General features: G+C 50.3%; 1 protein-coding gene across 1 annotated transcript; it reads left to right on the forward strand.

Annotated features, from left to right (window-relative positions):
• Nucleotides 1-238: 238 nt before the first annotated feature.
• ID1 (inhibitor of DNA binding 1) lies at nt 239-11,578 on the forward strand. Its single transcript, XM_079719958.1, has 3 exons — nt 239-257; nt 10,442-10,875; nt 11,114-11,578. The coding sequence occupies exons 2-3, from the start codon at nt 10,453-10,455 to the stop codon at nt 11,153-11,155; spliced, it is 465 nt and encodes a 154-aa protein (XP_079576084.1). The 5' UTR covers nt 239-257; nt 10,442-10,452; the 3' UTR covers nt 11,156-11,578.
• The last annotated feature ends 853 nt before the right edge of the window (nt 11,579-12,431 follow it).

The raw sequence follows: 12,431 nt of genomic DNA on the forward strand, positions 1-12,431 counted from the left end.
CAGCAAAAAATAATAAGACTTTTTAAAAGACCTGAGAGGTTGACCTGAGTCACAGTATCTGAGGAGTATAGCCTCACCCATGACCTGAGGCAAGGGTGCATTTGAACGGCACTTAGAGTTGGGGTGACTGGAGAGGGTGGGACTGCTTCAGGCTTTTTTGGGTGGATAGGGACCTGGGCAGGCCCTGAGAGACACACCCTCAGCCAGTTCGGTTCCGGGCCCCAGGGCAGGAGGGGGCCCCAGGTGTACTGGGGCAGGTGAGTCAAGGGAGGGCTGGGCTGGGCACCAGGCAGGGGTGGGGATTTCTGCTTCTGGAAAGGGGAGCTGTGGGGCCTCCTGTGCATCCCCTGTGGACATACGGGGAACCCACTGAAGCCCCACACCAGAGGCCTCTTGCCCAGTCTCCCTCCTTCCACCTCCGTGGGCCTACATGGGCCTTGCAGCAGGGGTGGTGGTCTCTGCAGTCTCTGCAGAGGGCACCCTGGCCTGAGTCATACCTGGCTGGTGGCATCAGCTTCTGTGGTTGCCAGGGTCAGACCCGTCCACATTCCTGAGCATGAGTTCCTGGGGTCTGTGTGGGTGTGGTTGAGTGGTTGCGTGTCCTTAGGGCTTATGCAGGATTCTGAAGTAAGTGTGTGTGTGTGTGAGTGTTGGGGGAGGTGTCTACATCTAAAAAGACTTCGGGGGACTTCCTTGGCGGTCCAGTGGTTAGGACTCTGTGCTTTCGCTGAGGAGGGTACAGGTTCAATCCCTGGTCGGGAAACTAAGATCCCTCAAGCCACACAGCGTGGCCAGTAAATAAATAAATAAAAAGACTTTGGGGGTGGTGGGAGGCAATACGGGGTCTCTGAACCGGTGAAGGTGGTGTTGGCTGGGTATGTGCCTTGAAGGGAGCCGGTGCACAGGGGAAGCTGGCTTGTTGATTTGCATTTGGTTGTTTTCTCTAAGATGCGGGCACTGTGTGTCGGCATCTTGGTGTGAACAATACTGATCTGGGTGTAAGTATTTGTTGTGTTTGGTGAATGTGTGTTGCAGTGTAGGGTGTGCGTCTGGGTTGTGTTTCTTGAGGGTGTTGCTGTGGTGTGTTGCTTTAGTGTTCTGTTAGGTGTGACAGTTGGGTATTTCGATGTGTTGCCTCCTTGGTCTCTGTATGTTTGTTGATGGGTTGGTTGTGCAGATTTGGGTTTTGGTTGTGTGTTGGTTGTCCCTATCATGTAGTGCTGTGTTGTGGGTTTGGCAGGCTGCTCTGTTGGTTGTGTGTATTGAGGTGTTGCTGTCAGTTGATGTGTCAGTCATGTCAGTTTGCACATATGTGCTGTGTTGGTCGTATAGGTGTGTCACTCAGTGTGTGTGTGTAGCAGTGTGTTTGTGCAGCCCTGAAGGTTTGGCTGAGTGACCTAAAATGGGAGGTCCCTGGGCCCCGACTCTGTGCCTCCCTTTGGCCCTGAGACCCCAGGGCAGCAGTGGTCCTTTGTCAGGCCACAGGAGAGCCCTCCCCGCATCTGCAGGGGACCCAGGGAGCGGCCCAGATTGGCAGGTTCCAGCCTCCCTGTTCATTGTCCTAGGGTCTCTTTGGAAAACAGGATGGGAAGCTAAAGGTGCACCCAAGGCTGAACCCCTGTATTCCCTGACATGACCCAGGAGTCCAGCACAGAACCCCTAGGATGGAGGGATGGTGACAGGCCTCATTTTACAGATGGGGAAACTGAGGTCCAGAATGGGAGAGGGACTTGGAAGAGGTTTTACAGCTGTTAAAGACAGATAGCTTGAAGTCCCCACACGCTCATGCACTCATCCGTAGACTCCTGCTGGTTTGGGGGGATGAAAAAATGAGACCCCTGGAAGGACACAAAACTGTGTTCTGGGTCCCATTTCTGAATGCTTTCCATGTGCTTAGTACTGAAGTATCATAATCTTGTGGATTAAGTTCAAATTTTGGCTCCATTTTGCACATGAGGTAACCGAGGACTGTAAGTTAACAATTCATTAATTCAACAGTTATTACTCTAAATATTACACTATTTTAAGTACTATGCTGTGTGACCTTGAACAAGTCACTTACCCTCTCTGGGTCAGGCCCTGTGCTCAGCTCTAGGGACATAGCAGTGACCGAAGGAGCTGTGGTTCCTGCCCCACTAGAGCTCACAGCCTGGGGAGGGTGTGGAGAAGATGGACAATTCCCAAGAAAACAAAGATCATTTCAGATGGTAATAAATTCTATGAATAATGAAGACCAGGAGAATGTGAAAGAAAGTGAATAGCCAAGGGAGATTCTAAGAAGGCCTCTGAGGAGGTGACATTTGATCTGAGACTTGAAGACTGAAGAGTCTTACAAAGATCTGGAAGAGCCTTCAAGGCAGAGGGAACAGCAAGGGCAAAGGGCCTGAGGTGGGACTGCACTAGTTTAGTAAATGAGGCTGTGTGGCTGGTGAGAGAAAGGGAGGAGCAGGAGATGTGGTTGGTGTGGTTGGTGGTGCCTGCGGGGGCTGCAGGCCCGGGAGGAGTTTGGATTTTCTTCTCAGCATGATGGGCAGAGAGGAGTGTTGGCTGAGCACACAGTTCTGGGGGTAGAGTGTGGAGGGGGCGCTTCTAGTCTCCCATTACGGGGGGCGGGGACAGCCAGAGCCAAAGGTCTCTCCCCTGCAGCTCCAGCAGCCCCAGCCCAGAGGCGCCGGCCTGGCGGCTGGAAGACTACGCTGTGGGCACATCTGGGGAACAGCTGCTTGGCCAGGGCCAGAACGGGTCACGTGGCACAGGCAGGACCGCCCCGGAGCCTACAAGGCCAAGACTCCCCGGAGGGGCAGTGGGGAAAGTGCCGGACATGTACCCGAATCCCCGCAGTGTAGACACACGTGCACACAAGCCCCACAGCCCCTCACAGCCACTGCCTCAGGAGCCAGACCACCTAGGTTCGACACCACATCCTAGCTGTGTGATCTGAAGCAAGTCGCTCAACTTCTCTGGGCCTCGGTGACCTCAGCTGTAAGGGAGACATAATACTACCACCTACGTCGTGGGTGGTTTTTCTCTCATCAACAAATACTCATTGAGTGCCTCCTGTGTGCCAGGCACTGTACTCGGCCCTGGGTTATAGCAATGACGAGAACAGCAGTGGTCCCTGCCCTCCTGAGCTCACTGTCTTAGGTTAAGCTTGGAACCAGGCCTGATCCACACTGAGCCCTTAGAAAATGGGAGCCATTTGCCTTGAGTCCTGGAAGCCAGAGGAAGGACTGTAAAGGCAGAAAGGGAGCCGTGGTGACAGAGACATAATAACGAAAGGCCTTCCCATTCATCACCTCCTGGCGTAGCTTATTTCATTCTCACAACCGCTCCACAGAGACGAATAAGGGTTAGGTCCAATTTACACATGGGGAAACTGAGGCACAGCTTGTCAATGGCAGAGCCAGGATTTGAAGGTGTGAAGGGCCGGTCCCTTCTCCTCTCTGGCCCCCAGTATTCCCATCTGTGAAATGGTGCATTATAATCACACAGCTGCTGCCAGCCCCAGGGAGCAGCTGTGAAACTCAAATGGTGCCAGGTGTGTGTGAAGGGCTCTCTGAGAGACTAGTAGCGGAACCCTGGGGTGGGACCATGGGGGTTCATTTAATGAGTCCTCCAAACTTCCTGGCCACCAAAAGAAGGCTCTGTTTTCCTGAGCTGACCTGGTAGTAGGGTTCAGAGGCAAACACTCTCTCAGTTCCCACTACCAAGGAGAGGGACAGAAAAAATGGCCATTTGGCAAAAATATAAACAGGCAGTCTTTATTTAAATTCCTTGTCAGGCCTTAAAAATGCTAGAGATAAAAACCAATGTCTGGAAGTACTGAAAATTTTCTGGAGTGAAATGAAGCCAGCTTTTCCCCAGAGGCTTAGGATGGTTGTGTGTATAGGGGGGTGTCATTATTTCAGTTGGGAAGTTTGAGGGGAGCAGAGTGAAGGGAACATTTCAGGGGGGTCTGAAAGCCCACCTTCCAGGGCTCACTAAAAACCCCTGGGAGCAAAATTACAGCCAAATGGGTCCCGGAGGGATGGGCCTAGACTTGAACAGATGTTTTTACTGTTTAGTGAGCATCTACTCTGTGCTAAGACCACAGTAGGAGCTTTGCAAGCCTAATCTCCATGACTCCTCGAAATAGCCTAAGGAGGTAGGACCTTCTATCATTTTGCCAGTGAGGAAGCAGAAGCTCAGAGAGGTGAACGGTCTTGCTCCAGATCACATAGTATAACAAGAATTTAAATCCCGAGCTTTTGGACCCCAAGCCCCAGCCCTTTACACTATTCCACAGCCAACTGTCTCTCCTCAAACTGTCAAAGCTTTACGTGCCTTTCACATGTCTTCATTCAGGCCTTTTCTCCTTGTGCTTTTCCCACATAAAGTGCCCAGAGGATAAGTCACCTCCTCTAGGAAGCCTCCCTGATTTCCTCCAAAGTAGAACTCATCCTTTCTTTGTGTGGCTAAGGCACCTAGCAGGCAATTTTCATAATACAATCTTGATATGGCTAGCACAGGAGGTGGACGCTCATGAATGTGAAGTGCACTTAGCTATTGGGAGTCCTAGTTGTTCCTTGACTTTCTTTCTCTCCCTATTTGTCTGCAGTGTCTTTGACATTCCACCTCATCCTAGTCAGCAGTCAGGCCAGAGGGAGGTATATTAAACATTTGGAGGTAGCTTTTTATTACACAAAGTAGTACATGAATACACTTCTGTTTAAAACTATATTCAAGGGCTTCCCTGGTGGCGCAGTGGTTGAGAGTCCACCTGCCGATGCAGGGGACACGGGTTCGTGCCCTGGTCCGGGAGGATCCCACATGCCGCGGAGCGGCTGGGCCCGTGAGCCGTGGCCACTGAGCCTGCGCGTCCGGAGCCTATGCTCCGCAGCGGGAGAGGCCACAGCGGTGAGAGGCCCGCGTACCGCAAAAAAAAAAAAAAAAACAAAAAAAACTATATTCAAGAAATACCTATGTGTAATTGATCATAGACCTAAAACCTAAAACTTCTGGAAAATATAAGAGAAAAACGTTGTGATCTTGGGTTAAGCAGAGATTTTTTTATATATGACAAGAAAAGCATGACTCATAAAATTAAAAAAAAATTTTTTTTCTAATTTTTATTTATTTATTTATTTATTATTTTTGGCTGTGTTGGGTCTTCGTTTCTGTCCGAGGGCTTTCTCTAGTTGTGGCGAGTGGGGGCCACTCTTCATCGCGGTGCACGGGCCTCTCACTTCGCGGCCTCTCTTGTTGCGGAGCACAGGCTCCAGACGTGCAGGCTCAGTAGCTGCGGCTCACGGGTCCAGTTGCTCCGCGGCATGTGGGATCTTCCCAGACCAGGGCTCGAACCCGTGTCCCCTGCATTGGCAGGCAGATTCTCAACCACTGCGCCACCAGGGAAGCCCATAAAATTAAAAATTGATAAATTGGACTTCATCAAATTTAAAACTTTTTTTTTTTTTTTGGCTGTGTTGCACCTTCGTTGCTGTGCATGGCTTTCTCTAGTTGCAGGGCAAGCAGGGGCTACTCTTCATTGCGGTGCGCAGGTTTCTCAATGAGGTGGCTTCTCTTGTTGCGGAGCACGGGCTTTAGGCACGCAGGCTTCAGTTGTTGCAGCACGCAGGCCCTAGAGTGCAGTCTCAATGTGGCGCAAGGGCTTAGCTGCTCCATGGCCTGTGGGATCTTCCTGGACCAGGGATCGAACCCATGTCCCCTGCATTGGCAGGCGGATTCTTAACCACTGTGCCACCAGGGAAGTCCTAAAACTTCTGTTCTTCAAAAGACATTATTAAGAGGATAAAAAGCATAGACACACACTAGAGAAACATTCATAAATCATATATCTCACAAGTGATATTTGTTCAAAATATATAAAGAACTCTCAAAACTCAATAATAAAACAAAAAACCAAATTAAAAGAAATGGACAAAAGATTAAAGGGTGCACGAGGGATCCTTGTGATGGAACTGCTCTGTGTCTTCACTCTGGTGATAGTCACACAAATCTACACATGTGATAAAATTGCACAGAACTAAATACACACTCACAAGTGCATGTAATCAGGTGAAATCTGAATTTCAGCAGAAATCAGAGGAATCTTGTTGTGACATTGTACTGTAGTCATGCAAGATGCTACCATTAGGAAAACTGAGTGAAGGATACAAGGGGTCTCTATTATTTCTTACGACTGAATGTGAATCTACAATTATCTAAAAATCATTTTTTTATGAGCAAAAGAAATGAATATCTTCACCAAAGGAGATATATGGATGGTGCATAGGCACATGAAAAGATGCTCGACATCTCTAGTCATTAGGAAAATACAAATTAATACCACAGTGAGACACTACAACACATCTGTTAGAGTGACTTTTAGCTTTTATTATCCATTCTCATAAATGAACATACAACTGTTAGAGAAGATGTGGAGGAACTGGAGTCTTTTTTTTTTTTTTTTGAATATTTATTTATTTATTGGGTTGCACCAGGTCTTAGTTGCATATGAACTCTTAGTTGCAGCATATGGGATCTAGTTCCCTGACCAGGGATCGAACCTGCACCCCCTTCATTGGGAGCGTGGAGTCTTAACCACTGTGCCACCAGGGAAGTCCCGGAACTGGAGTCTTAACACTCCTGATGGGAATGTAAAATGGTGCACTCACTGTGGAAAAGAGTTCAGCAGTTTCTTATAAAGTTAAATAAATATCTACTATGTGACCCAGTCATTTCACTTCTAAGTATCTGTCTAAAAGAAATGAAAGCATAGATTCATAGAAATTCTTGTATACAAGTGTTCGTAACAGCTTTATTTGTACTAACCCAAAATTGTAAACAACCCAAATGCCCATCAACAAGTGAGTGATAAACAAATCAAAGTATATCCACATCCTCCTACTACTCAGCAAGAAAAAGGAACATTCTCAAAATAATTATGCTGATTTAAAGAAACTAGGCTGAAAAAACTACCAAAAAAAGAGTATATACTCTATACATTATATACTGTATATACTGTACTCGAGTATATAAAATTCTAGAAAATGCAAACTGATCTATAGAGTGCTTGAGCACTGGGTAAGAGAGAGGGGAGGGAGGGGTTACAAGGGGCAGATTAAAACTTTTAAGGGTGGGCTTCCCTGGTGGCGCAGTGGTTGAGAGTCCACCTGCCGATGCAGGGGACGTGGGTTCGTGCCCTGGTCCGGGAGGATCCCACATGCCGCGGAGCGGCTGGACCCCTGAGGCTGGGACCGTGAGCCATGGTCGCTAAGCCTGCGCGTCCGGAGCCTGTGCTCCGCAACGGGAGAGGCCACAACAGTGAGAGGCCCGCGTATCGCAAAAAAAAAAAAAAAAAAAAATTTTAGGGGTGATGAAGTATACAGTTTTCTTAAATGTGGTGAAGGTGCATGAGTATATATGTATGTCAGAACTTATCAGATTGGACACTTTAAATATATGCACTTTGTGTATGTCAATTATACTTCAGTAACATTCTTTTAGGGAATTCCCTGGCAGTCCAGTGGTTAGGACTTGGTGCTGTCACTACCGAGGGCCCAGGTTCAATTCCTGGTGGGGGAACTAAAATCCCACAAATCAAGCAGCAGGGCCAGAAAAAAACCAAAAAACAAAAGCACTGTTTTTTAAAAAAGAGAAGAATTAAATACCCCTGTGAAGATCAAAGTGAAATTCTGATTTCATATTGCTCCCCTTCACTTCTCAGGTAACGTTAATAATTTGTTGTTTATCCTACTTTTTTTTTTTTTGCTTTCTAATATTTTTTATTGAGGTGGAATTTAAATACAATGAAATGCACAAAAACATATAATTCGAAGTGTTTTGACTAAATCATACACTGTGTAACCCGCACCTCATCATGATATGGACCATTTCTATCCCTCCAGAAAGGATCCCCACACCCTACCCTGGTAATTCTCACCCTCCACTCCCAGAGGCAACCACCATTCTGATTTCTTTCCCCTAGATTAGCTGTGCCTGTTCTAGAACTTCAAATAAGAGAAATCACACAGTACTGTGTTTGAAATTTTTTTCTGTAGCATAATTTCCTCTCTTGTTTTAAAGTCATTTCCAGAAACACACGTACTCAGGAGCAATAAAAGGTCCTACCTTGACCCCCAGTCTAAAACTTGCTTTCTCCATCAACAGTAGGATCTAGATATCTCTCAGAGCCATGCTTCCCACCCGCTGCATAGCCAGGCCACTGCACTGACTTCCATTAATAATTTATATCATGTTGATGGACATTTAGGTTATTTCAACTTCCCCTCTCTTGCAGGTAGCACCTCAGTGAAACATGCTGAACAGACGTCCTTTGTGCTCCTGTGTGTAGGTTTCTCTGGAATTGATTCCAGCAAGTAGAATTGCTGGATCAATTAATAAACACTAGGTAATGAATTAATATTCTAATTTTCTCTGGTTGGTCATTGTCCTTCCAATTCTTCTGCACAGCAAAAAGTTCTCTCCAATCATTAGAGGATTGCTAAACAAGGCCTAGGGAGTTTGGAGAGTTTGGGGCAGGGGAGTGCTAAGGGGATGAGGAGTCCAGTTAATTAGTGATCTCTCTCCTTTGAAGCTGGTCTCAATGATCAGCTTTCCTGGTTTCCAGATGTGGAGGCAGGGGGTCGGTTTATCGGCCCCTCCCCCAACCTGTGGGCAAAGGAAACTCACTGATACCCAGTGAATTGCAGGGGGAAAAGGAGCCATAATATCCTCTCCTATGTTAGCACAGAATTTTAGCCCCGCAGTTTCCCCGCCTCTAGCCTATCCAGGGCTCTGGAGGCAGACTGCCTACCCTGGCAGGAAGGAACTGCATTACAATAAAGTGCCCTTGTTATAATAATGCAGCCATTACAACAGCTCTGGCTCCTGGGAAGCTTTTTGAGCCTCGGTTTCCTCCTTTGTATAAAGAAACCAAACAACTCCCCTCTTAGAGTTGTGGCGCGGACCGCATAAGATTGACAAAGCAAACTCTTCACACAGTGCCTGGCACCAAGTAAGAATGCAATAAATCGTCACCTTTGTCATTATCGAAATACCAGGCAGAAGTTCGGGCTCAGAGAGGGCCCGAGACTCAACTAAATTCATCCAGCAGCAGAGTTGGAATCGGAACTCTTTCCCCAGGCGTGAGCTGGGAGCTTGAGGTGGGGAGGAGGCGGTGAAGAAACCTCCCAAGTGGCCGGAGCTGTGGGCCTGGTGGAGAGATTCCCAGGTGTGGGGCGGGGAGGTAAGGTGACCCTTGCCCAGCGACCGCGCCCGCGAGGAGGGCATTCCCAGGCCTCCCACCCGAGGCCTGCAGGTGACTGGCGGAGCTGGGGGTGGCTGGGGAGCTCCGGGGCTGGGTTTGCCGTCTCCATGGCGACCGCCCGCGCGGCGCCAGCCTGACAGCCCGTCCGGGTTTTATGAATGGGTGACGTCACGGGCCTGGCGTCTAACGGTCTGAGCCGCTTGTTCAGACGCTGACACAGAGCAGCCCCGGGAGTGGGGTGGGTGGGAGGGGGGAGACTCGAGCTCCGCAGCTGCCGCGCCGTGGGAGGGAGACCCTGATCCGAGGTCTTTGGGGGGGAAGGCAAAAAGGGAGAAAAAAATTTTAATTACTTAATGATGCAGATTTGGGGAATTTTTGCAGGGGGCTGTAAATCCAGGGGAGAATCAGGGAAGGCAGTCCACTCTAGGCGCCTTCTATCTTGTTCAGGTCCCAGAGACCCAGTCCCCAATCCTGGAGGAAGACTTTCCAGAATTAATTGCTCCCATCCCAAGGGGCCTGGGTAAGCCCGCCTGGTCCCAGGAACATTAACCAGCAACTTCCTCTGGGAATTGGGAAAGGACACCGCCGCGGTGGGCAGAGTGTAAAGGAGGGCCCGCTTTAAGTTTCAGCTCAAATATTTGGGAGATCAGGGTCCCAGAGATAATCTTCCAATAGGGTCCAGAAGCCCAGGCTCAAGTACTGGGCGACCCAGATCCCGCTGCTTCTCCATCGGGACCTCAGTTTCCCTCATCTGTAAAATGGGGCTGGAAAAGTGAGAAAATGAACCTGGGAAAACTGATTCTTGGAATCTTTTCGTTATTGGTAATACCGGTTTAGCCTCCTTCCCGAGGAGCCCAAGGCAGCCCTTGCCTCCACTAGCGACCTTGCACCGTGTCCTCCCACTCTCTCTGTTCTTGAGTCTCGGGTCCCTTTCCACGCCGGTGAGGGTGCACTAGTAGAGCAGGAGGCGGGACCCAGAAGCTCTCTAGGCCGCGCCTCCAGACCTCCCATTGGCTGTTTTTGAACGTCTGAGACCGCCCCCCAAGATGGGGGTGGGATGCGCCGCGGCGTCTCTATAAAAGTCGGGCGGTGGGGCTTGCATCTACCTTTCTACAGCAGTTTTTTTACCGTTTGAACTTCATCCCGTACTCCCGTCGTCCGCCTCCTCCGTCCGCTTCACCTTCTCTCACCCAGACGCCAGTATCATGAAGGTCGCCAGTGGCAGCGCCGCGGCCGCCGCGGGCCCCAGCTGCGCGCTGAAGGCGGGCAAGACTGCGGGCGGCGCGGGCGAGGTCGTGCGCTGCCTGTCCGAGCAGAGCGTGGCCATCTCGCGCTGCGCCGGCGGCCCCGGGGCGCGCCTGCCCGCCCTGCTAGACGAGCAGCAGGTGAACGTGCTACTCTACGACATGAACGGCTGCTACTCGCGCCTCAAGGAGCTGGTGCCCACCCTGCCCCAGAACCGCAAGGTGAGCAGGGTGGAGATCCTCCAGCACGTCATCGACTACATCTGGGACCTGGAGTTGGAGCTGAACTCGGAATCCCAAGTCGGGACCCCCGGGGGCCGGGGACTCCCCGCCCGGGCTCCGCTCAGCACCCTTAACGACGAAATCAGCGCCCTGGCGGCAGAGGTGAGGTCCGAGTTGGAGTACGAGATCATTTTCCTTCTACGGATGGGGAAACTGAGGCCCAGAGAGGGAGGGGTTACTTGACCCTATGTCCGCCCCATCCTTTCGGGCACCTAGCTGCTCAAGGATGCCCAAGGAGATTGGAAAAGGTGCTGCCTCCTCGTGTTTCCTGGGGAAGAGGGGCTTGCAGCCCTGTTCCCTCCAACCTGCCCGTCTCACTTCTCTCTCCGTTTCATCACAGGCGGCGTGCGTTCCAGCGGACGATCGCATCTTGTGTCGCTGAAGCGCCGCCCTCAGGGACCGGCGGACCCCAGCCCTTCAAGGGGCGAGAGGAATAACTGTTCTCTGGTCCTTCCAAAGCGCCTCGCCGGAGCTGGGGAGGAACAAGACAGATCGGCGGCCATTGGGCGCTTGCTGGATCCAGCCAGGGGCTGGGGGACTGACAGGGCAGGCTGACCCTCCCTCCTCGCCCACCAACCACCAGAGACTTGGGGGAGTCCCCCCGTGTGTTTCTGTTTTTTGAAAAGCAGACATTTTAAAAAATGGTCACGTTTGGTGCTTCTCAGATTTCTGAGGAAATTAATTGCTTTGTATTGTATATTACAATGATCACCGACTGAGAATATTGTTTTACAATAGTTCTGTGGGTTTTTTTTTTTTTTTTTTTTTTGGTTGTTGTTATTAAACAAATACTTTCGATGGTGAAGTTGCAGTGACTTCTTGGATTGAGGGGAGGGGTCCGGGCTGGGCTGACCCCTGACCCGTTTCGCAGCTGCTGCTAGGGGGAGGGGACTGGAAGGCCACATCTGGACTGTTGCTTTTACTGACCTGAAATGAGTGTTTCCGGTGTCTTTAAAGTCTATTCTTTCCCCCCATCCCTGGCCATTTCCCCGCTCTCTAGTGTCATAAAATTAAATCCTTTAGACTTTTAGGGTTTCTCAAAGTGGTCATTGGGTCATATGGGTCACCTGGGGGGGTTGTTAAATGCAGATCAACCTGCCAAGGCCCCCTCTGGGTTGAAGAGTATTCAACAAGTCAGTTACATTGGAGAACCAGGTCACCGGACCACCTGCATCTTGGCCGAAATGGATGAAGCGAGACCCACAGGAAAGGGACTTACTTTCCCAGAACCTCAGCTTGTCAGGGGCAGGACTTCCATCTTGCCCCATTCCCCTGTAGGAGGTGCCTCCCCCACGGGCTCCAGGCTTGTCCAAGTGAGTGAGCAAGTTGGCAGGGCCAGCCTGGGCACAGCTGCTGGGCCACTTGCTCTGGGTCTGGACTCGGCCCCCTCACCCTGGCCTGGCTATGCCAGCAGCTCACAGGACTTCTCTCTCCCCCAGGGCTCCTGTGTGGGCTCTGAGGAGGAGTGGGCTAGTCAGTCTGCAGCTCCTGAGCAGAAAAAAGGTGTCATTGACAAGGACCTATCTGCCTGGGCATGTGTGAAAGTTTGTACTCACGGGGGAGTGCATATGAGTGTCTGGACCTGTGTGTGTGACATGAGTGAACTGGTAGTTACCCTGTGGGGCTGGGTCATCTGTTGGTGTGCAGGCCTGGGGGTG

This window comes from Hyperoodon ampullatus, assembly GCF_949752795.1.
Source record: "Hyperoodon ampullatus genome assembly, chromosome: 14".
Classification (NCBI taxonomy): domain Eukaryota; kingdom Metazoa; phylum Chordata; class Mammalia; order Artiodactyla; family Ziphiidae; genus Hyperoodon; species Hyperoodon ampullatus.